General features: G+C 38.3%; 1 protein-coding gene across 5 annotated transcripts in view; it reads left to right on the forward strand.

Annotated features, from left to right (window-relative positions):
- MYLK (myosin light chain kinase) overlaps positions 1-26,321 on the forward strand; it is a 187,910-nt gene that overhangs the window by 58,616 nt on the left and 102,973 nt on the right. For 4 of the 5 annotated variants that reach the window (XM_071746633.1, XM_071746637.1, XM_071746636.1 and 1 more), the window contains exons 3-8: positions 13,376-13,583; positions 15,504-15,552; positions 18,563-18,728; positions 21,476-21,641; positions 24,488-24,527; positions 25,644-26,203. In XM_071746633.1, coding sequence (XP_071602734.1) covers positions 13,376-13,583; positions 15,504-15,552; positions 18,563-18,728; positions 21,476-21,641; positions 24,488-24,527; positions 25,644-26,203 — 1,189 coding nt within the window. The remainder of the gene's footprint in view (positions 1-13,375; positions 13,584-15,503; positions 15,553-18,562; positions 18,729-21,475; positions 21,642-24,487; positions 24,528-25,643; positions 26,204-26,321) is intronic. The other variant, XM_071746635.1, reaches the window with a different exon arrangement.

A 26,321-nucleotide genomic window follows, 5' to 3' on the forward strand; every position in this document is an offset into this window, starting at 1 on the left:
CCTTTGTAGAAGGTCATTCACATTTGCAGTATGAGGTGAAATGGAAAAAATAAATTGTTTTATCTTTCTTTCCAAAATTTTCTTTGAAAATTTTCCTTGCTTTTCTAAACCTTTTCAAAATACAATAGTAAACGGTACACTATGGAATATGCTATTTATTATTAAAGCAACAGTTGAGCTTACTAAAAACTAATTAAAAGTCACATTGTATGTCAATGTGTGATGTATATAAGAACCTTTCATTTAAAGATTACAACAATTTGTACATGTATTTCAAACCAAAGAAAGTTATGTTAAAACCCAGGACACTTAAGGAAGAACTAAGATAAGATATTAGAAGTATATATTGACAAATGGTAAATGGTATTGATTTTTGCTGATTTCATGGTACTACTTAAGCCATCTGATTTAACTGGAGTCCTACTGTGATGTTTGCTGGTAGCATTTAACACATACACAGCCCAGACTAAGAGTTGAACCCTTCTCTGACCTTCCTAGCTACAACAACAGAGGAAATTGTTACCCCCCTTGACATTCAGTACTGAGTCACAATGTGATTTATTGGTTTTGTGCAAGATCCCACAGAAATACATCCCTGGATTCAGAACTGAACTGCTGTCTTATAGAAGTTCAATTCTCATCAAGTACCTTAGGAATGAACCTGTCCTTATTGGAGGGAAACAGCTTCTGATTTTGGAAGAAGAAATTAAGATTTGCTCTAGGTGCAAACATCACCGATGTCTATGTGACTGCTGTTAGGTTAAGAGCATCAGTTCATGAAAACACAATGGTAGAGTTAGATCCTCTGTGTCTTGACAAAAAAAACTTGTTTAGCTCTTGGGATATGCTAATGGACAGAAGTGTAGACAATGATTTATCTGCTCGGGAGACTATTACACACTCAGAGGTTCAATGGAAAAATTTGGATTTGCTCGGATCTCTCAATGAGAATGCCAGCAACTGCAGTTAAGAGGAGCTCTATTGAAAGCATATGCACAGTAAGCACTTTTTCCACAAGCTAAACAAATGTACCTATTTTTGACTCTGTGTGTGCATTGCTCTTACCAAGATCACAGGAATATTAGTTTTGAGAGAAAGCACTAGAAAGAAGAGGTGAGCCCACAAAATTTCTCTTGAACTCGGCATGTCTATAAATATTTATTCTGATCTGTTGGACTAGAAATTTATAGCCACGTCAATTTATACTTAGTATTTCACTTAGTGCTTTGAGGGTTTTTTCTTTTAAACAGTTGCTGCTCAACCCTTTATTTTTATTTTAAACACAGCAGTTTGTATATGCTACTCTGAATTCTCTCAGAACAGCTAAGCCCAGCTAAACTAAGCTAAGCTAAACCAAGCTAACTAAGCTAAGCTGTTATAAAAAGTATATGTTTGAAGCCTGGAAACCTTATAGATTTTACAGATTATTATAGGATAAAAACAACAGTAACTGTCATTAATGAGGAGCTGATGTTTTGCAATAGTCTTATCTATGGAGAATTTAATTACTTAATGCATAGCAGTAAGGTGCACATAAGAGAATAAACAAAGCTGTAAGAAATACTAGATGTTCAGGGTGCCTAATATATCCATAGCTTCACAGTCTAACATTGCATTTTGAAAACCTATTTGTAATCACATCAGTTCTCCTTTTTATTGAAATTTGGAACAAATGACATTTCATGCCCAGTGTGCTTGGCTGCCCATCCAAGTAGCACAAATAACAAAGCACTGCACAGGACTGAGGATTTTTAGAGCCTACCCAGAGCACTGCCTGTGCCAGCAGCATTTGTCACTACCAGCAGACAGACTTTAGATGCACACACAACTGTGCAGTCACATCAATAAAGTGTGGGCATGTACAAAGAGTTTTTGTTACCACCTTACATTCCAGTTGTGGATTGTTGTCCTTACGAATGTTGTCTCTCCAAACATTTTTTCCAATATCTGTGTATTTTGAGCACAAAAAGCAAGCACGTATTGTCTTTTTTCATTAATTACTTCCAGAGTAGATCATGTGGAAAATGTGATCATGTAAATTTATAGAGACTTCTTGCCTGTTGATCATGGGTACTGACACTGAATTCCTAGGAACAGTATTCCCAAGCTATGAAAGTGTGAAGCTCTTTTGGTCAGCAGCGTAGCTCCTACAAGAAGATAGGGCCACTGGTATTCTGTGGTGTATAAATAAATTTGCATCCTAGTAAGCCAGAAATTTTGCATTGGTAAATAATAATAAAAAAATATTCAATCTTCTAGAAATAATGTGGAATGGAAAAATTATTTTTTGCAAGTGTAATTAGTGATTTATGATCATACTTACAGTGAAAGAAACAGTGCATTGTCAACTTTAACAAGTGACTGACAGTTCAAAACCAAATGCTATTGTTCTGAAGAGATCCTCTCTCTGAAAATTATTGATGCTGTTTAGTTTTGGGTTTTTTGTGTGTATGGTATCAACAGAAATTTTTGTCCTGATGATGTGCCAGTCTCAAGCTGGCGTTAAGAGTGTCTGGATCCTATGATCAAGTCTGTGAGATAAAACAGTGAAGGATTTACAGATTTCCTTCTAAGTGGAGACATATGCACATTTTGCTAATGACTGAGTGAAACAGGGTGAATTTCACCCTGTACTTGTCAGCAGGCTTCCTAATGTTTGTGCTTTCTCTGAAGAATCTTTATCTACCTTTCTCAATTTTTAATGCATGAAGGAACAACAGCTGAGTAAAAATCTTTGTCAGGCATTAAAAGCTAAGCTTTTTGTGGTGGGAAGAGGGAAGACTGTTGCTCAACAATTTGTTTTTATTATGTTAAACTTTTTTTTGAACACATTTACATTCTTACTGAATCATCCTACATGACCCATAACCACATGCCCAGATCAGCTATGTTTTTGCAATTTTTTGCACTTCAAACTTTTGAAACTATTCAGCTACTCATAAAATGTAGCACTTTTAAAGGCCTTAACACCAGTTAAGTCGATGGAAAGAAATCTTCCTCTTTGCAATTTTTTTCTTTTTTAAGGAGAGACTCAGAAGCAAGTTTGTCTTCCTTATTTTGTTGAGGGCTCCTGTGCCTTGCCCTTGCTTTTGAACTCTTCTTGTCCCATTCTACAGACCCTTCCATTCTGCAGAGCTGTAGTAACATTGAAGTTACTGAAAATTGTCAGAGTTGTATTTTAATACATGTCCACATCCTCTTATGGTGGGGAGTCAACAGTCTCTCATTTGTAACACTGTTTTTTATATGCTTCTCATTTTGCTGCCAAGACTCTGGACCTGTTCTGTCTGGACTGATTTTCCTGTTACTCAATACTGCTCATGTTGATGCCTGCCCAAAGGCCAATGTGATGTTAATGGCTTTAGGGATTATTCAGGGTGAAAAGAGCAGCTGCCCTTCTGTGTGGCAACTTGAGTCTTCAAATTGATTGATGCAATAGCAAATATGTTGGCAAGGAGGAAATAGAGTCAGACTATTTGTTCCAACAGTAAATATGGAAGGCTGATTTCCTTGTAGTGTGAGTTTTTCATGTCTCTGGGTTTCTCCATGTCTCAGAACCTCAGCTATGAAGACAGTGATGCTTTCCCACATGACACCTATCTATTCTGGAAATGAAACTGTCTTCAGTTCATAACTAACTCATTATCCTGCATAAAATAACTCATTATTCTGCACACTTGTCCTTTGACAGAGTGTGAGAATTTCACTACTTTGGCCAGTCCTCTTTGTGTGCCAGGTTAGCACTTAAAATGTGTAACTACAAGGAAGTAGGAGGAAGCCAGGATAGCATCTGAGTAGCAATGGGGTAAAAGCTCCCTTCTGGACTTTATCCAGGTCTTATGGCATCTGACTGCTTTTGAATTGCCAACCTTGAGAAACTTTTTTCAAAAAAGAGAATAAATAGAGAGTGATTAAATATAAACCTACTATTTAAGATAGATAGAGGTCCTTTCTTCTTATAATCCCATCTTAAGTTGGGACAACTTGCATTTACAGGAAAATAAGGTCCAGGTGAGCTACATGGGTGGTTTGCATAAAACTCTTCTCATGCACTTCATGGCTACAGGTCAGCTGGCTACAGTTTGGAGAAAGTAAAAAGGCAGATGTTGCTGCTGCTAGAGTGATTTATTAAAGCTCCATCAAAAAAACCACTGCAACACCTGTGTGGAAATGCCCCCATTAGTGTAACAGAGATTTACAAGCTCTGATTCACTTGTTGATTGACATTGCAGCTGCACTGAAATATTTCTCTGTACAGCATGTTCCCTTCAGGTCCACTGTACTGAAAGGTGTAGAACTCACCTTAAATTTTCTGTATTTCTCCTGTTTATTCTGGGTCTCTCTGATAAAAATGATTTTTTAAAAATGCAATAAATTTGAACTTGATCTTTAAATGAAATAAAATCTAATTCAGGAAAAGCAGCTATGCATGTGAATAATTCCACACCACATAAGTAGGGCTTAAGCATTTTCTCAAGACCTGCATTAATTGAAGCTGGTGTTTGAACATAGACATTAAATAAACTCAAAGGAGCTTGACAGTCAGTGCTATTCTGAAGTGCTACTTGAGATCTTAGAAACAATTTTGGACAAATGGACTTACAGATGTTATAATACCTGAGAAAGCAATGCTTCAGTCAAACAGCTATATTCTGGTTACTGAGCATGAAGCCAGTACTCCATACACATCTAGAAACTCTCCACACTGAATTTTAGAAAAAATATTATTAAAGACAGAAGATTGATCTGCGGCTGTTGTCTGCTTTTCAGCTGTTAGACCATGTCTTCCAGGGATAGCTCATAAATTCCTCCCTGCTGGGAGTACCATAAATGCCAGTTCCCCTAAACAAGTGTGGTAGTATGTGTAGTGTTCAATGTCTTTGCAATCTGCAAACAGGGGTAAAATAGTGAGATAACAAAATTTGCAGATACTGCAGAAATACTTTAAGCAGTCAAAAATAGAATTGGTGGGGTCCTGTCTATAAAAGGATTTCATTCTTTTTAGTACCTGGACTATAAAACCTCAAATGACATTTGATTAGTATAAAATAAAAAATAAAATATACCCATTTCAATTTTTATTAGCTATTAGTGTTCTAAAGAGATCTGGGCCTGAACAACTCTCTGACTAATCAAGGTAGAAAAAATAGCAAATAATATTAAAAAAAATCTGAGAAGAAAAAACCACTAACAGTCTGCTGCATCAATCTAGAAATCTGTGTGTTCCCACATTTTGAATGGTACATGCTGCTCTGTTCTGTCCTTATCTCAGACTGAAAAAGTCAGAAAATCTGACAAGGATTACTGTAGGTATTTCCTGGCTTCTAGTACAAGCACAGATTGAAAACCAAGTGCTCTTCAGTTTGAACAATACAGAAGACAAGGTTTTAAACAAGTTTATAGAAGTATCGTTGATGTGGAAGTGAATAAAGAATGTTTATTTGCTATTCTGTGAACTAGGAAAAAAAAAAAAAAAAAGAAAGCAATAGTAAAATGTCAAAAAACAAGCTTAAAACAGACAGTGCCTTGCATGTAGTCTGGGAGGCTTCCTAAGCCGCCCTGCCTAAAGTACTAAGGTACTGTACTTGCTTGGGCTTTAGAGTGTTACTTCTGGATATTCTCTAAATCCCCATCATATGCATGAAGTACATCTGGTTTTTTGACTTCTGGTTTTGTTATCTTCTAACTTGATATTTTCAGATGAAAAATCCAAACCAGATTTATTTGTATCATTTCTGTAATGCTTCATGGAAATGTATGGTCCACAGTGTTACCCTTACAAAGCAGCTTGCTGCTTTTCATCAATTCTCCAGTGCATAACTCTTTTGGGCACCTTTACTTTTGTGCAACATCTTTTGCCCATGACTGACTTAATGGCTGTGTTTGCACATTTTCTGTCTGCATGTTGCTTTATGGTTTTCAGGTAGATGATTTCTCTTTAGGTACCTGAATTCCTACATGAGCAATTAGGAATTGTGTAGTGTGCTAGTAGTTCACTAGACCCAGTTATGTATATTTTTTCTGGAAATAGCTACACTACACACAAAACTAAGTAGTGTGCAGGTAATGCCAGCACTGGTTTATGATCTGAGTGGAAAGCAAGCTTCCAGTCAAACGGAGCATTGAGAGTTAATGAAGCAAAATCTAATGAGTTTTCATCAGAGCTAAAGAATTTTTTGTAAGGTAAACTTGGACTTTTTGCTACAAAATTCTAGAGTGTTGATACTGGTGAAAGGGAGGGAATATGCACAGAAGCATGGCAGGAAGGTGTTCTTCCACATGATCAGATCATTACAGACTTTCTAGGATGAATGGACTTTTTGACAGGTTCCTGCAGAAAACTTTGTACATTGCCAGACAGCAAACTGAAACTGGATGTGAAATGGTCTCTCATGTGAAAATTGAGAGAATCCTTTCACTCTTTATTTTCCCCTAGCTTTTGTCACACCTGAATTCTGTAATTTGATCCAGAATCTATAATCTGAACTTGGTCCATGCAGGTTTATGGTACTGGGGGCGTTTTAGTCACCTATGAAAAATGAACTAAATAACTGGCTTTCATTCACATCCACATAGCTGGATTCAGCTGTCAAAATGAACTGGATTTTTTGTTTTGCAAGTCAGCAGTCTGATTGAAGGTCTGTGTTGTCATTTTTCTCTTCCCACTCCACATCATTTGAGAGAAGAAACAGATAATGGCACACACCAGTTGTGAAGACTTAGGTCTTCAGGTTGTGTTCCAGTTAAGGTTACAGCCAGATAACTAAGGTACAAGGCTTTGTGCATGTGGAACAAGAAACCTAAATACCAGATGTAGTGTACCAGAGTCCAGCACTTAACTAAAAACATACCCAAGGTTTACAGAAATACCATTATTTTTTCTTGTATGTGCAACAGGTAATGCTTTGAAGTGAGCTCTGTTTAGTCCTAGTCTGTTTTCTGGTTTTGCTTTAAATGAGGCAATTTTAGACTCTAGACTGCTCTGTAGAAGAAGTAGGTTATTTGCTTTGTTTGCAAGGTCATAGCTAAGTCTCCAAAATATTTAACATTTTCATGCTTAACCTTTCCAGGCAAGTTCTCTGTTTTAGAAGCAAGCTTTTAAAATGGAGAAACTATTCTTGAGATATGGTTTGTGTGTGTTTAAAGCCTCAGAAGGAGCTTAGCAATGTATCATGTCTACTTTTCTTTATCAAGAACATCTGCTCTTCTCTCCTTAAAGCAAACTGCAGCTTGAACCTAACAGAAGCTTTGTTACAAGGCTTACAGAAGAGCTGCTCTGTTCAGAATCATGTTTCTCACCTGCAATAATAAAAAAACCCCAAAACTAAATATAAAATTATACCACCTACTGGGGGTGGTGGTGGTGGTGGTTATATTGGTGCTGTTCATGTTGTAGTCTCCACAGCTTTGTAGTACTTTTTGCCCAAGGCTGACATTAAGAGTTCACATCAGCATGAACTCTTACAACAAGAAGTGACTTTTCTTCTTGTTTAAGAACACAACTCTGTCCACATGGACAGAACATGTGTTAACAGTGTACCCAATTCTTATCTTCCTCTGCCAAGTTTCCTCTCAGGTACTTCATTCCCCTCACAAGTCTTTTGTTGAAGGTCCAGATCCAAAGACTCTTGTCTCTTCATTCAAGGAAAATACTAGGACACTGGCTAGAGTCTGATGACTATGCAAAACACCTCTTTTTTTGTAGGACCTAGGATGAGCCACATCCTCAAATCAGCTGTCACTCTCTGGACTGAATCTCTTGGGGCTGCATGAGAGCTTTCAACTGTATGACCTTCAGATGAGCCCATCTAATAGATAACTTGCAATAAAGTGAATAATATTCCATTTTTGCTGATACCTAGACATTGGAAGAAGAGGTACACAATTTCTACCAGATTTCAAGTGTAAGTGCTATATGTTGTTTTTTCCTATATCTTCATGTCTTTGAGTATAAACTTTAAAATTTCTTGTGCTACTTAATAGCATTTCTTCTGCTGCTTTCTTGATACAATCTGATGGATCAATACTCTAAGTTTTGCAAAAGGTGCAAGCAGCTTGTGCCCTGCTAGTAGTGAATATTTGCTAGGACAAGTCTCTACGTATTTTTTGTGTTGGACTTCTGTTTACAGGCAGCAGAACTAGGATCAAAGTTTGTCAGATATTCTGAATGGTTTTCCACATCTCCCTTGATGTCTACTCCTGGTGTGACTTCTAATGATCCACCCAAAGTGCACACTTTGGACTTCAGTGAAAACATCTGGGAAATATAACTGAGACTGTCCTCTTTTTATCTTTTTTTAACTTCTGATCTCTGTGGCCTTTTCTGTAATGTAATTTCCAGAAATGACTGGTTTCTGGCTGCAGGTGGGCAGGCATGGAAATGAAGGTAGGCTACAAACCCTTCTCAAAAAGTTACTGTACTCTCTGGTATCCTTATGTTAAGATAGGTAGGCCAATAATCAGAGCACCTGCTGGGCTTCTAAAGGAGGCCACTGCTGTCAGACATCACCTGCCAACCCACTGGCCCACTTATCTCAAAAGACTATTGCTTGTGGGAAGCAGTTTATCCTCTTCTACTTTGAAGGTACTTTTATGCATCAGAAATAATTTTTCATAACTGCCAATCTTCTTGTAAGACTTGTAACCCAGGTCACACAAAATTCGTTAAAATGTTCTTGGTTTTTTATATTTTCAGACACTAAAATGGAACTATAAACGTCCTAGCTACACTAGTAACCATCAGCAGTTTTAATAAGTCATGTTTCTTTGTTGCATGGAATGAGATGAAAACTAAGAACATCCTTTTAGTAGCTTCAAGGGCTGGATATCCCTGAAAGTCTCCAGACAAGTGGAAAAGTCTGTTTTTGCATAATGCTTTGTCAGTGCATATGTTAGTTAAAACAGCAAATACTTCCATACATTTTCTCTAAGTAGTATATTCCCTATTTTTTCTGTCTTAAATATAAATGGGTAGTTATGATTCCAAATTCTTCTCACTAAGAACAAGGTATCAAAAAGCAATGTTTTGATACCAGCAGCAAACCTGCTTATTTTAGGATGTCAAATGGTACCCACCGTGCTCTGGAAGGGGATAAACTTCCTCAAAAAGCAGCAAGGTGTGCAAACTTGGCTGAAAGATGCATTTTAAATTACATGTGAAGTATAAATATGTTGAACAGAGAATTTTTATGTCTATAAAATATAAATTCAATGTCAATTTCCCTTAAGTAGATTAACAACCCAAATACAACTGATTCTTTTATTCAGTGATTGAATACTTAACATACATGGGTCTTAATTCTGGATTTTGTGGAATTATAGGCAAAGGTAGTCTGTAGAAATAGCAGCACAACTGAATGTTATGTACCAAGAGCATCTGGATATTTTAAATATCTGACTTCATGGGGGAAGGATTGTCTCTTGAGCTGAATTTCAGTCAATGGAATTAATATTGCAGAACACAAAATCATCTCTATAAGGGGAGTTATTTTGAATAGTGACTTCAAAACAGTTGTGTCATAGACTCACCGGAAGTTGTACTGAGACTGGCAATGTATGATTCAGTCTGAGGAGATTTTGCAAACCAAAACATCCTTCTGCTAGCTATTTTTCTCCTAATCTCATTGCTTCTGTGTTAATGTGACACTGAGCAGCAACAGGGGACATTTATCTAGTCCTTAACATCCAGCGTTGAATGCCTCAGCCAGTGTAGTGATCAGAATGCTAGAATATCTCATAATATTTGCCATCATTTCCAATAGTCTTCATGTGTTATTGTCCCAATGAGCAAGACTCACACAGTACACACCCCATCAGTGTTTCACATGTACTTACATCCTGGTTTATTGTCACTTCTGGGTGACTCTTTGGGTGCTGTGTGTTTATGTTCATTGATCACCTTGCTGGAGCCAGCAATAGTTATTACAAAGCAGGGTATGACTTGGAAGTTAAAAACATGAGCTAAAAGAATGTATCTCCTTGCACTAAACCACTATGACAACTGTGACACACTTAAGTAGGCAAACCTGTAGTTTTTTTAAATTGGCATAGTTATATGTCAAGCCTTAAAAACTTTTTGATGCACTTTTGAGCAAGAAAAAGGATCACTGAATATATTTGGCATGGGTACCTTCAGGTAGACCTGAGTACCTTCAGGTTGGTGACACTTGGGACTGGTTTGCACATTTTTAATAGCACTATTCTTTAGCCTGCGGCTTCATTACATTTGTTTTATTTTTTGCTCCTTATTTCTCTTATTTATGAATCTAAAACCATCCTTTTTCAATAGACTTCCCCCAGATGCAGAACTGAATCTTACCTCTGGAAATTTCATAGCCAACAGGTTCTCTCTCAGTTCTTTCCACTTTCTGTATTGCTGCATGAAGCAGAAGGACTGTGTTATCCTAGCAGACTTCTCTAGTAATACTCTAAGCAGTTGATGGGTCCAGAAAAAACCTCAAAACTTGTGTTTGTGATAATACAATTATTACTTGATGCTTTGATTTTCCACTTGTTAGTGTTGTAGAGTTGTAGACCAGGTAAAGAAAAGCTTTAGCCTCACTGCAACTGGCAATACTCACACAGGCCAAGCTGTAAATAAAGATTATAGCCTTCTGCTGCTGGGCATTAAATAAGCAGATAAATTTCTCATTGGTGTGGATTTATTCAAGGCAGATGTTTTTAGTGAGCTCTGGAAAGGTTAGGGAGGAATATAAAACCTGCTGCAGTTCTGGAATTGATCCATTAGGATCAAAACATAGTAACCAGTGATTTGCTTAAGGGTTCCTGACACTTTTATGGCAAGACCAGCTATTTCAGAGAGGGTTGGCTCAGTTTGAAACACATTCCAAACTCCAACCTGAAATAAATCCTTACAACAGAGCAATTCTGTAAACTTCTGCTTTCTGATCATTTCATTTTTGACAAAAAATGAAATTAAAAAATGTAGAGTTTAAGAAGGGAATGGCTCAGATTTTTGAAAGGAAGTGGCATGCTGATCAGTGGCATGATGATGTGTTTTTAATTTTCTGTGTGGTGTTTCCTTAGTGCAGAAGTGTGGATAAACAAAATAATCCAGACATATCAAGCATAAAACAAACATACGTGGAAGAAATGAAAAAAACTTAATAGAGGCTCATCCATGTGATACCAGAAGGGCATGTATAATGGTCTACCAGAGCTTGAGGGGTCAGGTAAATACGGCCTTGTGTGGTCCAAGAGGGACTTAAGAATATAGTAAAACAGAAAGAAAAATGGAAGGAAGGTGTTCTCTGTTGCTTCAGCCCCAGTTGTTCCCTGGGATAAGTGATGGAAGCTTAGGAGCTTTGAAGTCTGGTTGAACCAATGCATTGAAAGAATTACTGTAAACTGGAAAAAATAGTAAACACATCAGGTGACATGTAATTGGTGACTTAGGCCAGAATCTCAGCAGCTGTAAACACATGTGGCTAAACTCATATTAGAAAAGAGGTTGTGAGGTAATGCACTGAAAAGGTGGTTCTTGCTTCACACCTATGGAAGTGCTGCTCTCATTTTACTGTACTGTGTTACATGAAGTTGCAGTTTCAAAGCCATTTTGCTTCAAATATTTCAACTTCAGTGAACCCTTAATATCCAGTAAAGCAAAAATAAGAGATAGAAACTCCATTCTAGTATACCCTCTGGGTTTGGGCAAATCAGTTAATCTCTCTGTAGGTTTCTTAATCTAAATTAAAAGATAGGTGGGAGGGCATCGACAAGTTCATAGTAAGAGACAATTCTGTGGTACAAATCACTTTCTGTAGAAGTAAGCACATTATTAACTAAAGAGCTACACTGCTGTAAAAAACTCATCTTGATGCTTTACAATTCCCTTTTTCTTAACATGAGATATTCTGAGAAAGATACTCCTGGGAGCTTGTCTTCTGAAAAAGCACTAAACTGGAGTAGTGCTTGAGCAGTGTTGTGGGGGCTCTGTTTTTCAGGCAGCACAAGAAAGAAAAGACATTGCTGCAAGGAGCTTTAGAAAGATGCTGTGGTATGTTTAAACAGCAATTGCCTCCCCATTGTGCAGGATCCCACAAGGTATTCTTCACAGAACATGGCTCTTACTTAGGTAAAGATAGACTCAGAAAGAATTTGAGAATTTTGTACCAGGAGTGGAAAGTTTCTCCAGCTTATTCAGCTTATTCATGCTTTTGGCAAACAGTCATGTCCTCTCTCTCTCTGTATATATATAATATAGTGCCAAGAAGAAGGGGTCACCACCACATCACCAGCAACATTAATTTGTCTGAACTTATACCCAAGAAATTAAGGGAAAAACTTCTGACAGCTGTATGTTAAGCTCTAACAGATGAGAAACCCAGCTGGAATGAGGTGGGGCTGGATTAAAAATGAAAGGTTTTGAAAGAAGAGAACCTAAGAATGGATCAGGTTGGTTGGCTAAAGATTGTAATTTGCCAAGTAAGTGCTGTGCAATCAGAAGAAAGCAGACCTGAAACGTGGATTGGAAACTCAGTGAAAAATGATGGGAGGAATTTGTGCAAGCCACAGCCTAGATTTCTTCAAATCATGACAGATCATCAATATTTTGCCCACCTGGAGGTTGAAAGGACTTCCTGTTCTGTTGCCAAGATTCTATATAGTTCAAAACGCAACATTACTCCTTTCCTAGTGAGCCAACACAGCCACAGCCAACACTCATCCCATTTGATCCACCCAGTGATTTCATGGCATGTAGGCAAAGAATCAGTCAGAAGAGAGTGGGGAAACAGGAAAGAAGGGGGAGACACTGTAATCAGGAGCTGTTAGGCTGACTGGAGAAGTGTCCTAACGTTTAACACTTACTACAGCAGCCTTCAAAGACAATAACCCTTAAAGACACATCCTCAAATTACAACTCCTTATATTAAAGACAAAATTTGTTATGAATCTACATTTCTTGCCTCTTCATTGTGAGAAGCTACTGTTTCTCAACACATTTGAACACTAGATGGATCCATGGAATATGTAGCTATTCCTTGGCAACCATCCTAGAAATTTTTGGTCTAGATACCTTGCAGTCTTGCATACTTAGTTTTGTAGCACTTCTGCCCTGAAGTCCCTGAGCAATGGGGACCCATGCATTTTGTTGGCACCATCACTGTACTTGTGCAGTGTACCTGTGCCTTTTCTGCATGTGGGTTATCTATCTGCCTGACTTTTGATGTTAACAGTTTGACTAATTCAAGAATTTTTTCATTTCATTACGTTCTGCCATTTGGCTTGCAAAGAGTATATGTTTAACAGGTCCTGTCTCAAGAACTTTCCACTGCATTCCTAAATGTCCAACATTTCTTTCTAATAGCATCATCTCTTATGTTTGCCTTCTTTCTCCACTCTCACATCTCTCCAGGTCAGAGGCTACCCTGAACCTCAGATCACTTGGTACAGAAATGGGCACCCTGTCCCAGAGGGAGACCATTATGTTGTGGACTGCAGCATTCGGGGGATGTTCAGCTTGGTAATCAAAAGTGTACAGGAAGGTGATGGTGGAAAATACACCTGTGAGGCCACGAATGATGGTGGGGTTCGTCAGGTGACTGTGGAACTGACAGTGGAAGGTAAGAGGACGCTGTGAGGTAAGAGGATGCTGTTGTTGCAATGAATATAGAGTTTAATTAAATGAACAAGCTTTGTTAAACTGTCTGGTTAAAATCACAAGTCTATGCACATGTTTTCTTGCTTGTGCAAGACTAAGATTCTTTAATTGCATTTCACATTATAAGGCATTTTGTAGGGAACTACAAGGCTATAGCTGGATAAAGTGTGTTCATTTTCAGATGTGTTTGATGATGCCCAGGTAGTAAAAGACCTAGCTTTAAAGACTTTGCCAAAATTTTGTAATTTTCCTGGAAACCATAGGACAGAAAAAAAGGCCTGGAAGGTTACCATTTTCTCTCAGGCAGTAAAAACTGTGGCAACTTTGGTTGTTTCACATCCTGTCAGATAGGCAGGTGAGACAGTGGGTTTCTGGAGTTCTCCATGCATGCTTCCATTTGCTAAGCTGAGTGCCTGGTTGTTACTGCATGCTTAATGTTACACGGGAAACAGCCAAGATCAAGCCCAGGAATTTTTAAGACAACATCTGCATATTAGATAGTTGCAAAATGCCAATTTTAAAATGTGAAGAGTGATACAAATTCAGGGAAGGATGGAAATCAATTGTACTCTGCAATTTTGTCATGCCAGACGTCTGCTAAATGTCAAAGATCCTCAGGTCACAACTTCGTGTTGAATTCCTGAAGCAAAGCAAAAATCCACAGCAGTCTTAGAACCATCAGCATTTGGGTTTATTCAGAATCAAAATCACTATTGAATATCCTCAATGTACGTACTGAAATATGTGCAGATCTGCCATGATTTTTACTCCCTTCTGTTGTAAGAAAAACATGAAAAAATCTTGTTTTTCCCCTAGTTTTCAACTGTGGGACTTCTATGAGTGATAACTTGCAGGAGAGTAGAGGATCTTTTAAAGCTGTTTCTATATCAGTTTTTCTAATCTGGCGTTTGCTGCAGTTTAAAAGCAATTTCATGGCAGTACCCAGACTGAATTTCTCAGAGTTTATGAATGACATGGTCTTGGTTCTAAAAATCTCTCTATGCATCAAAATAGTAAAGTGCAGATTTTTTTCTTCTCAGCTAAGATATGTGTGTAGGGCTGACTGCTACTGGGAAAAATGAGTGACTGAAACACAATCTAGTCTTTCTGTCCTGCGTGGCTGTACTATCTGACAGTAAAGCACATTTTTACAAGGCTCTAAAACAATTTTTTTTTTTTTCTCACGACCATCAGAGCTGTCTGTTCCATTACGCCATTCTACCGTTCTGGGATCTACCCCAGGTCCCTTACCCTTTTTCCATGTGCCAGGGCTCCCAGCAGTGCTGTGTGCAGCAGATGGCGCTGAGCTTACACAGCTTGGTCTGCCTTTCCCTGCTGCTCACACCAAGCCTGATGAGCTACAAGAATCATTTTACAGAAAAGGTCTGGGCTAGGAGAGGACTCAGAAACAAAAACAACAAATAAAAACACCTACATGTAAAGTAAGACCTCTTGCAGAGTCCAAAATTGTGGGGGGTTTTTGGGTTGGTCTTTTTGTGGGTTTTTTTGTTTGGGTTTTGTTTTGTTTTGTTGTTGTTGTTGTTTTTTTGGTTGGTTTGGGGTTTTTTTACCTTAACTGGAATTCATACTCCATTGTAGAAATTAAACAGTGCTTCATTCACTTGATTAAAAATATTTTTGCATGAATAATGTACAGTGGTGTTACTACTGAGACCTAGAGCTATATCGTAACTCCACTAAAACTTGTTTTTGAAATTGAAGAGCCTGACTTTGGACTACAGATGATGTAACCTGACACTGCAGATGTTGCTTTATGTCTGAAAAGTGGAGAAATGCATAACTTACATATTCTCTAGTACCTGTGATTCCCAATGGTCTCAAAATACTTCTGACTTCTTGTCTTTCTGTCTTGTACTTGCAGGGAACTCCTTGAAGAAATACAGCCTGCCATCCAGTGCCAAAACCTCTGGGTAAGAAGTCCATTGGCTTTGATGTTGCTTATCATCACTTAAATAAGTTTTTGTAGGAAAACAATTAAAAATACTCTTTCTAAAGAATAACCATGACTCACCTTTTAAGTGCCTCTTCCATTTTGTCTTTAGCTTTGATCCACTTTGAGGATCAGTCAAAAAGTGTTGCTTTCTTACACAGTTCATAGTAATTCCTCATTAGAAGCACATTCCCAGGGCTTCTCACCTGTGCAAAAATCAAGAGGTAATGGAGGAGAGCAAATCTGGTGGCTAATGACTGGGTTCTGAACATCATTGCACTGGAATAAAGTAGCTGCTTGGCATAATTTCTCACACTTTTGAGATGAGGATAACAAGAATGGCTGGGCTCTTAGAGCCAGTGCAGTGCCAGCTACAGCAACATCTGAAAAGAAACACTGACATTTGTGACCTCAAATGCTTTAACTCTAAACCTCCACCTATCCCAAGCAGAATAGCTACAATGAGAGCAGCTCTGTTAGCAAAATGGTTGAGGTTGTTAGTAGCCTTGATACAGCTACTGCTTCCTTATAGTGACAGGGATTAATCTGGCTGAAACCAGAACATTCTGCTGGTATCTGAACTACTGTGCCCCCCTCTGCTGCCATATTGCACCTCATGGTCTCTGCTCTCTGGTACTCAGAAATCCGTCCCCACATCTTCCATGACATGACAGCCTCCTTACAAAGCCAGAGCAAATACCAATTTATGAGTCATTAGTAAGAAATAAAAGCAACTGGAGTCAACATTCTCTCACATATAAGTATTTTCAAGCAACACAGTTGGTGAACTGCAGTCTTGAAGAAAGAATTGTTCCAGTTTGGAGTAGCTGTTAGCAAAAATGGGTTGATGGGATGAGCTGTGTTGGCACACAGAAGAGTCTTCTTACTGTAACTTACTTCCTGCACATCAGTAAGCATTTGCAGTTACATGAATGCCCAGCTTTAAAAGCTCCATGCCTAATTCTTCCAACAGTAGCTTGAATTTAAGCAGAATTATTTCTGATTTATATCCCTGGGACTGAGTTGTCCTGGATGTTGACAAAATACAATACAAATAACAAATGCAAAATACAAATGTTTCTGATGATGTTGGTGATTCCAATACAGAGCTAAACCAAAAGATTTTTGATTTGTCATTCATATGAATATTGTATATGTATGCTTTGAATTTTAAATTTAACTGATATTATAACAGTGCAAATAGTAAGTGAAACTGAGTTATCAGGAAGGCTTTCACCTAATAATGTCTGTGTAGCAAGTGTACTACAGAAATGCTTACAAATCAAATAATCAAAGCAAGAAAGACAGCTAAAGGTTGCTGATGGGTTTTTTATCCATCTGGACTTACCAAAATACTATCCTAATCCATTGCACTGCACAGAGGTAGAGTGAGTCCTCATTTTTCATTCTCACATTTGACTCCTGTGCAGTGTTAGTAATTTTATAGTATGCTTATGCCTTACATAAACATGGAGGAGGGAAAAGAAAAAACTACTCTTTTAGTATACATATATTTAGTATATTTAGGAATATACATTTCAGTTTGTGTATATCTAGGAAACAGCCATAAAGCTGAAGGCTTCCTAGTAGTTAATTTTTTTTTTAGTGCCTTAATATATGTGTATAGACACATAAATATAGAAACACCACCTGAGTCACTAGAAGACTTCTTTAATACACATGTCCTTTTTAATGTCCTTTTTTTGTAGCATAGTGAAAATGACATTAAAAGCTATTAGATATTATATGATTCATTGTTTCCTGTTTTAGCATATTACAGTCACCCTTCCCTCCCAAGACTTTTTGCTGCTCCCTCTTGTCCATGAAAATCCTTCATTATGGTATCATCTCTTACTTAGAAACCTCGAGCTGCTTGTATGGCAACCACCATGTCTTGGCAGCACCATGGACTAAGGAGATGCAGTCTCTGTTAGTATCTGCCACCTGGTAGAAATGGTGAGAGACTGACACATCTTACTTGCATGTGGTAAAAGGCCATATGGAAAAGAAGGCCTTGAAAATAGTGCAGTTTGCTGCAATTTAAAGGTTAAAAAAAAAAATAAAATAAAAAAATCACCATCTGCCATCTGCTAGTGTGTTTCTTTGTTGTACCAGGGCTTCAGAGCAAAGAGTGTGAGTGTTGCTTTTGATATTAACAGATCTGAAGTTGCACCTGTTTTGTGGGGGTTTTGGGTGTTGTGGTTTGTTTGGTTTTTGTGTCTTGGTTTTTTTTATAATACTGCTTGATGTTTTATGGCTTTGAAACTGTGGGGTTTGAACTGCAGTTCCTGATGTCATTCTAGTTTCATTCCACATGTTGTTTTCCAGCTGTGCCACCCATGTAAGAAGAGCTGGGCATTTACACTAAACAGACATTTACCCAGGATGGGTATACTTTGGTTTTGTGCCTTTTTCATCTTTGTTTTTTAAACACTGTGAATGAGATTTCAAACAGAAAATCTTCCCAAACAGAAAATCTTTACCAGGAAGTGTCAGAAATATTGCAGAAAGCAAACTTCTGGCTCATAGATTAGAAATTACTGTGTCATTGCACTCAGTCTCAAAACAAATGACATGATGAAGAACTGTGAGAAGGAACAAGTATGCACAAATAATCTATTAGGGGGCAACTGAGAAACAGAAAATGAGAAAAACTAAATGCATGAAGTGTTTCCTACCATTTGGTTTGCCCAGCTCTGCTTATAAGCAAAGGAAATTGTCCCCAAGATCTGTTACATGAGTTATGTGTTTGTGTTGGTAGTAGCGTCATGCTATGCAGTTGCATGAGAAGCCAAGAACAGTCATGACCAGCTTCTCCATTTCTTCTGTTGGCTGAAAAATACGTTGTGTAGCTACAATCTTGCTTACCTCAACTGTCTGTCCTTGTTGGCAGACCACTGGTCTAAAACACTTCCTGAAGTATGCTCTAACCATAACAGACTGCAGTTCCTTCCAAAATCTTCTGTAAAACCTGCCATTTGCCTTTCCAGGGGAAGACTTAGTGTTCCACCTGTGGAGCACAGACCAAGTATCTGGGGAGAAAGTCCACCCAAGTTTGCTACAAAACCAAATAGAGTTGTCGTGCGTGAAGGACAAACAGGGAAATTCTCATGTAAAATAACGGGACGACCTCAGCCTCAAGTGACTTGGTTTAAGGTATGCATTCCCAAGAAATTAATGTTTTCTTTCTCTTCTGAAATTTGGTGACTTGAAATTATAAAATGCATTTGCCACTGCAAATTCTCATGGTAAGAATTTACGTATAAGGAGAGACACTTTCTTCCTCATTTTCATGCTGAATATAATCACAGAAGAAAATAGCATCCCTTCTCAGTATAAAATTCTCCCTTATTTGTGTTGCTGTTGAAAATATTGGTTTAAAAAGTCATCTGAAAGCATCAAACAAGATCCAGGTTCCATTGTAAAAATAGTGAGTAAGGACATCCTTGCTTCAAGGATCTTACCTCACTAACTAGGTAAGATACATAGGCAAAGGGTGGGAAATGTGAATATTATGATAATCTCTGTTTTATAGAGAAGATCTGCAGGGATTTAATGAGTTGACTGTGGTTACAGAGGGGTCTCTCATAGCTATGAAAATTACAGCTGAATTTCCCAAGTTCTGTGTCAGTGTCTCAGTCATAAACTGCCTTTTCTGAGTCACTTACATTGAGTTTACCTGTACAATGGAATGAAAAAATAAATTGAATTGAAAAGAAAAGTAAGTGTTTAGGAACTAGAAATATGGTTGAGTATTGGCATACATGATTTTTTTTGTAAATTAAATTAAAATAATTAAATAAAATAATATTAAATTAAATAATTAAATTAAAATAAATCCAAGGCTTTTCTTCATCTATTTCAATCTGAGCTCTGCTAAAACAGTGGTACCAGAAAAGTATTTAACGTAAAATAGAACAGACCTGAACTGTCAACTTCAAGTCTGCATTAAATTTGGGAACTGTGAGCATCTGTAATTTAAAAAAAAAAAAAAGCTTTCTAAATTAACAGTATTTAAAATTCATTAGACTATTAAGTAGTCACTGAAGATTTAAGTCTTAGTGCCCCCTTTGGGCATCTGCGAGATATTCTCATTTTTTTTTAGTTAATAAGGAGAATGCTTTCAGTCAATAATTAAATATCAAACTGATAGGGCTATTTTTACTGAAATGTAGTATCTTAGAGAATTAAAATTACTTTCTCTAATTTGGAAGAGGAAATATTTAACTGGTCTTTTGGCATCTTGCTCCCCTCCAGCTTTTTTCAGAGCTTTAATTTTCTTCTGGTTTGTTTTTTTGTTTTGCAGGGAGCAGGGGAGAACCATCAAAAAAAAAAAAAAAAAAACCAAAAAACCCCAGAAAACTGCTTGTAGGAAAATGCTTCGAAGTCATTGTCTGCATTATTCTAGACTTATCCTTGTTGTCTGTAATACAAGAATTCTGGGGTACCTTTTAGAAAGCAGGCAGCTTCGTGCTGTGGAAACACTCCTTAAGTGGCTCTGTCTAGAGTCAGCTTCTCCCTCCGGGCGCTGTCAGTTCTTTTGGGGCTGCAATGCAGCTGCTCCAGTCTGCTGCCAGTCCCACCAGACTCCCTCCAGTTTTCCAGCTGTGTAACTCAGTGTATAACAGGATTTGTCACTCCACTCTCTTTGTTCAGGGCTGTGTGGTAAACACCAAGTACAGATCAGCCCAGGTGTGTCAGCTCTGCCTCAGCATTGTGGAAATGAACTCTCAGGGATGCTTGACCACAGCTGGCTAGTGCAGATCCAACCTTCCCACATAGCATGGAAACTTTATAAACAATTAAAATTGCCATTTTCAGAACTAAAGATTAAGCTTTATGTAAATGCCTTATACCTTTTATTGTTTTCTTTCCCCTTTTCTTAACTATTAAGTTGCAAAAACAAAAGTTTCTGCTGGTCACCACCAGACCCCTGTCATGAACTTAGCTTTTTTTATTCAATTAAGGACTTACATCACCCAGATAGCAGTAAGTTGAGAGGGACTTCAGGAACAAGAGTGTCTGAAAACACTGTTGTGTTTCCCAAGTATTTTGGTCTTACTGACCAAAGCCCTAAGCCCTCCGAATCACAGATATTACATTTTCCTTTCCTAAAATTACATTAGGAAAAGCTGTGGGGTCTGGTAGCAAGGGGCTCCTCTTCAATGGCTAGTGCTGATGCAGAAGCATGGATTTCCTCACAAATAAGGTGTTAGTCAATTATTTAGTAGAATTGAATGGAAAAAATTGTAATTTTGATAATCTAATATATGTAAAAGAGGAGAGAACACACGTTCCTACCTGTCTCAAAGCTGTACCTTTTGGTTGAGCTTCAGTGTAGCATGGCAGAGGAGTTGGGTTGCAGCAATGCCTCTCAACATTTATGCCCAGTGACTTCTGCCATCCCCCACATGGCCACTGATGAGGTCCTCTTAAAAAGAATTTTTTCCACTCCTTGTAGTGACACTGATTAAAGGAGATACTGAGGGACAGAGAACTACTCCCCAGATTGGAAATTTTTGCTTGAAAGTGTGATGTTTGACTTCCTGCAACAAACAAGAACAGAAAACTTGTTTGAGCCTTCATAAATGAAAAGGAGTTTTTCTAGGAATATAGATATACCAAATTCTGAAAGCTAAAACCAAACTGAGATGAGTGGGTGGAAAATGCAAGGAAGGAAGCCTCCTGCAGATAGGAATTATAGAATTTTTGGATACAGGTTTTTTGTTTATACCGTCTGAGTATTATTGATAGAAGGAACTTGGCTAATCTTTGATTGAAGATCTTGGCTATCTTTAAAAGATAGAGAAAGGCATTTAGGCCTGATGGTTTACCAAAAAATTTCTTGCTTCCTTTCTCTTACCAATAGCTGACTGTCTCATGGTGTCTCATGATATTTGCAGGGTGATATTCAGTTGCAGCAAAATGAGCGTTTCAACATGTTTGAGAAAACAGGAATTCAGTTCTTGGAAATCCAAAATGCTCAGCTTGATGATGCAGGAATTTACACGTGCACGGTGGTTAACAGCGCTGGGAAGGCATCTGTGTCTGCAGAGCTCACTGTTCAAGGTACAGAAAAAAAAAAAAAGGAGAGCAAAAGCAAACCACAGATATTCCTTCAAAATATTTTTGGTTGTGTACTCAGTAAGAGCATTCCTTTTCCCCCATCAGATTCATTTCTTCTCATTAAATGATACTGTGATATCTTGGAGCAGAGTACAGCTGAAAAGATTGTGTTGGTTCAGTGGGGAAAAGGCTATCCAAGTGCTTTGTAATAATTTTCTTAAACCCAGCTTTTCACTTCTTATTGTGAAACTTGATCTTACTTGCTCTCCCTGAAGTGGTGAGCTTTCCTTGTGTAATGGTACATTTGTCTTGAGAGATGATGCAGAGCAGGGGTCACAAAGTCAGCTGTGGTATATGTTTGCTTCAGATGCTGACCACATCTCTGAATAATGCAAGCATTCTTTCTTGGATTAGTACAGGTCAGTAAAAAGGGCACTCTCTTGCAATGTACTTGACTAATCAGATGATTCAGCTTACCTAACCACAATATACAATACCTAATTCTTTCATTATCAATTAAATCAGGTCATAGTAATTGCTGCAAAATGCGAGCAGACAAGGGCTCAGAATTACTGCATTTGCTCTTAAATCCATGCAATCTCTTATTTAGACAATTTTGTTCCAAGAGCTTCATTTTTACCCCAACTTCCCATAGTGGAAAGTGGTGAGGAAAGGGGAAAACATCCTTTTAATTGGAAGAGCTGCATGGTATTGTCTTGTTGGCAAGCAATAGTTATTCAGCTCCTCTTCTGATTTTATCCACTTACTTTTCAGCTTCAATTTTTAAGTGATGAATTTCTCTTACTGTTTATTGACAGGTTTATTGAAGAGAGGTCAATAGGTTATTTCCCTCTCTCACTGCAACTTCTGTGTGTGTAAATAGATTCTTTTGGTCAGTCTGAATGGTGCAGCAAGACCAGGCTTTTAGATGTGGATTTTTGCTTGCAAAACACCATGGAAATCATTGTATCATCCATCATCTTTTTGTCTTTTCTCTGGGGCAAAGACTCTGAAGGCAGTTTGATGGAGTCTTTGGTGATGACTTGCAAAACTTATTCTCTAGAAAATTCATTATTAGATGTTTTTCTACTATAGTTTTTAGTCTTATAGCTGACAACATAGATGCAACTTTGACCTGTCCAGTAGAAAACAAGCTGCATCCTGTAGTGTTAACTAGGGGAAAAGAGACAGATGTGGTTGGTACTTCAAGTGGTTTCTCTCTCCTCCTAATTATTTATCAACCTAGCTCAGCTATGTTCCCAAATTTCCTATTAATGTTGCAAAATGAAGAAAACTGATATACTAACTTTTGTGTTATTCATGTTAAACATTCTAATATTTGCTACTACAGCACATTAGTTGGTAAAAGCTTACAGGTGGGCACAGGCTTTGGAAGTTCAGTTTTGTGTTTTAGTCAGAGGTCATCTGCAGCTTCCCTGTGGGCATGCTCAGGTGGAGTACTGATCATAGAATCATAGAATCCTAGGGGTTGGAAGGGACCTCGAAAGATCATCTAGTCCAACCCCCCCTGCCAGAGCAGGGCCACCTAGAGTACATCGCCTAGGAACGTGTCCAGGCGGGTTTTGAATGTCTCCAGTGAAGGAGACTCCACAACCCCCCTGGGCAGCCTATTCCAGGGCTCTGTCACCCTTACAGTAAAAAAATTCTTTCTGATATTCAACTTGAACCTCCTATGCTCCAACTTACACCCATTACCCCTTGTCCTATCACTGGTCACCATAGAGAAAAGCCTAGCTCCATCTCCCTGACACTCACCCCTTACATATTTGAAAACATTGATGAGGTCACCCCTCAGTCTCCTTTTCTCCAAACTAAAGAGACCCAGCTCCCTCAGCCTTTCCTCATAAGGGAGATGCTCCACTCCCTTAATCATCTTAGTAGCTCTGCGCTGGACTCTTTCAAGCACTTCCCTGTCCTTCTTGAACTGAGGGGCCCAGAACTGGACACAATACTCCAGGTGTGGCCTCACCAATGCAGAATAGAGGGGGAGGAGAACCTCTCTTGACCTACTAACCACACCCTTTCTAATGCACCCCAGGATGCCATTGGCCTTCTTGGCCACAAGGGCACATTGCTGGCTCATGGTCATCCTCTTGTCTACCAGGACCCCCAGATCTCTTTCACCTACACTGCTCTCCAGCAGGTCAGCCCCCAACCTATACTGGGACATCGTGTTGTTCTTCCCCAAATGCAAAACTCTACACTTCCCCTTGTTGAATTTCATCTTGTTCCTCCCTGCCCAACTCTCCAGCCTGTCTAAGTCTCTCTGAATGGCAGCACAGCCTTCTGGTGTGTCAGCCACTCCTCCCAGCTTAGTGTCATCAGCAAACTTGCTGAGGGTACATTCTATACCCTCATCCAAGTCGTTGATGAATATATTGAACAACACCGGTCCCAGTATGGATGGTTTGTCTTTCTCCAGTTTTTCAAGTTCTGTGGAGTTCCCATAAGATTTGATGAGCTGCCTAGCAGTTGGAATCTCTTCCTTACTTCTCTCCCCCAACAAGGAGCCTTTGAGGTGCACAGAACCTTTAGCTCTCAAGGGACTTGAGAACTTAGTTGATCTGGCAGTGTCTCAAAATGGACCAAGACCTCTTTTTCTTTCAGCTGAGCAGCTTGCCCATGTCCATATCAAATATCAGGTGTGGTGATAGTCAGTCTTGACTTTAGTGACTTGAAAACATGAAGAGTGCAGGTTCTTAAGTATTTTCTTTGCTTAAAATATTTCAAATTTATGGATTTTTTTATAGCATTGTATGTATAAGTTAACCTGTTTTGTGTTTTTTTCCTGTTTTTGTTGTTTTGTTTTGTCTTGTTTCTTTTAATAGCAGGTCCAGAGAAGACTGACACAAACACTCAGCCACCATGGTATGTTTTTACTGGAATACTTTCTTAGTATGTTTAATTGCAGTGCATTACTTTTGACATTTAGTGCATGAGCCTTCCTTACAAAGTGATAAATCTCTTTGGTTGTGTCTCTATCTGGAAGTTAAAAAATGTTTACTTAGAAAGAGATTCTCTTTTGCTGCCAAATTCTGCTGTCCTGGAATTAGTAGCAACATGATGAAGAACAGAGTTCTGGTCTGGTTCAGGAAACCAAAATTTAGATGGCTTTATGCTCACTGTTCCCATGAAGCCAAATACTTATATAATGAAAAACCATGGGAAGAGAAATTACACTGTTTACCAATTAGTCAGACTTCCTTTTAAGAGTCAAAAACCTGCATGCACCATGTGAGCACTGAGCTGGTTGCTCTTTGCTGTCAGAAACAAAACATGGTATCTCTGTGGCCTTTACTGTTGCCTGAAAATATATACAAAAGTATGAGTAAAATAGCAAGAAACAAAAAAAATCAAATTTTAGGGCTTTATCAGTATTTTAAAAGTTAAATTATTATGATTTTTTAAAAATAATTTTTCATGGCTTTCCTTCATTAATAGAAAATTCAGGAATGCAATGATCTAGGGTGACAATGTAAGACATCTTCATGAAGGTCAAGTGCTTTTCAGTCTTCAGGGTTTTACATCAGTCCTCTTCTGAAATTACCTAAATTGAAAGACACCAAGATTAGAAGTAGTAATTCACTGCACAATTTACATTTTAATTTCTCTTTGGGGAACTATTTTATATGATGTTTTGAGCTATAGTTGTATGAGGTCAGAATTTATTAAAGTATGAAGAAGCGTTATATAGTGGTCATTCCAGGTTCTCATAGAGTTGCTCTTTACCTAAAGATGTGCATGAAAGGTCAGTGTCTGACTAACAAAACATGTTAGAACCTGAGCAGTTGCTTTGTATCAACTCCCTAGTTGAGCATTGATCATATTTTATGAAGCTATTAATTTCATCTCTTTCATATTTTTTCTTAATCTGTATGTGGGAAACTAAAGGCTACTTTACGTTCTTGCTACATTTATATAATTGCTGCTGGTAATTAATCTTTATACAGTGTTATATATCTTTAAACCTTTTGTTTCCTTCAGCATGCCTTCAAAATCAACAACACTTGCTGTTAAACCCATTGAAAATTCAGAATTCAAACAGGTAACTAGCAATGGAATTGCCAAAAACATGAAATGCAGCAGCACTGAGCTCATGGTTGAAACCAAAGACAGAGTGTCAGCAAAGAAAGAGACCTTTTACATCACCAGAGAAGTAAAAGACAGTAAGCAGGGGCAGCACCTAGAAGCAAATGCAATGTCTACTCAAGAACCTGAAGAAGGAACAAAGGAATGTCAGGTGTTACAGAAAACTTCAAGCACCATCACACTAAAAGCTGTCAAACTACAACCAGAACCAAAGACAGAACCCCAGGCCACTTTCATTAGACAGGCTGAAGACAGGAAAAGGACTGTGCAGCCCCTGATGTCAGCTCAACAAACTTCATCTCTGGCAAGGAGCAGAGAAGCAGAAAACAGAGCTGGAGCCTGGAAGGCTGCAATGGAAGAGAAGAGGGAATCTCTTGGAATTCCCCCTCAATTTGAGAGCCGTCCACAGAGCTTGGAAGCATCCGAAGGCCAGGAGATTAAATTCAAGAGCAAAGGTAAAGGGATGAAAGTCATTAGAGCCCTGGAGTTCAGGTTCCTCTACTGTGTGTGGAAGCAGAGAACCAATTCCTTCTTCACTGCAAGTTGTCCTCCTAAAGTGTTCTGGAAATAAAC

Source organism: Heliangelus exortis, chromosome 6 (genome assembly GCF_036169615.1).
Source record: "Heliangelus exortis chromosome 6, bHelExo1.hap1, whole genome shotgun sequence".
Lineage (NCBI taxonomy): Eukaryota > Metazoa > Chordata > Aves > Apodiformes > Trochilidae > Heliangelus > Heliangelus exortis.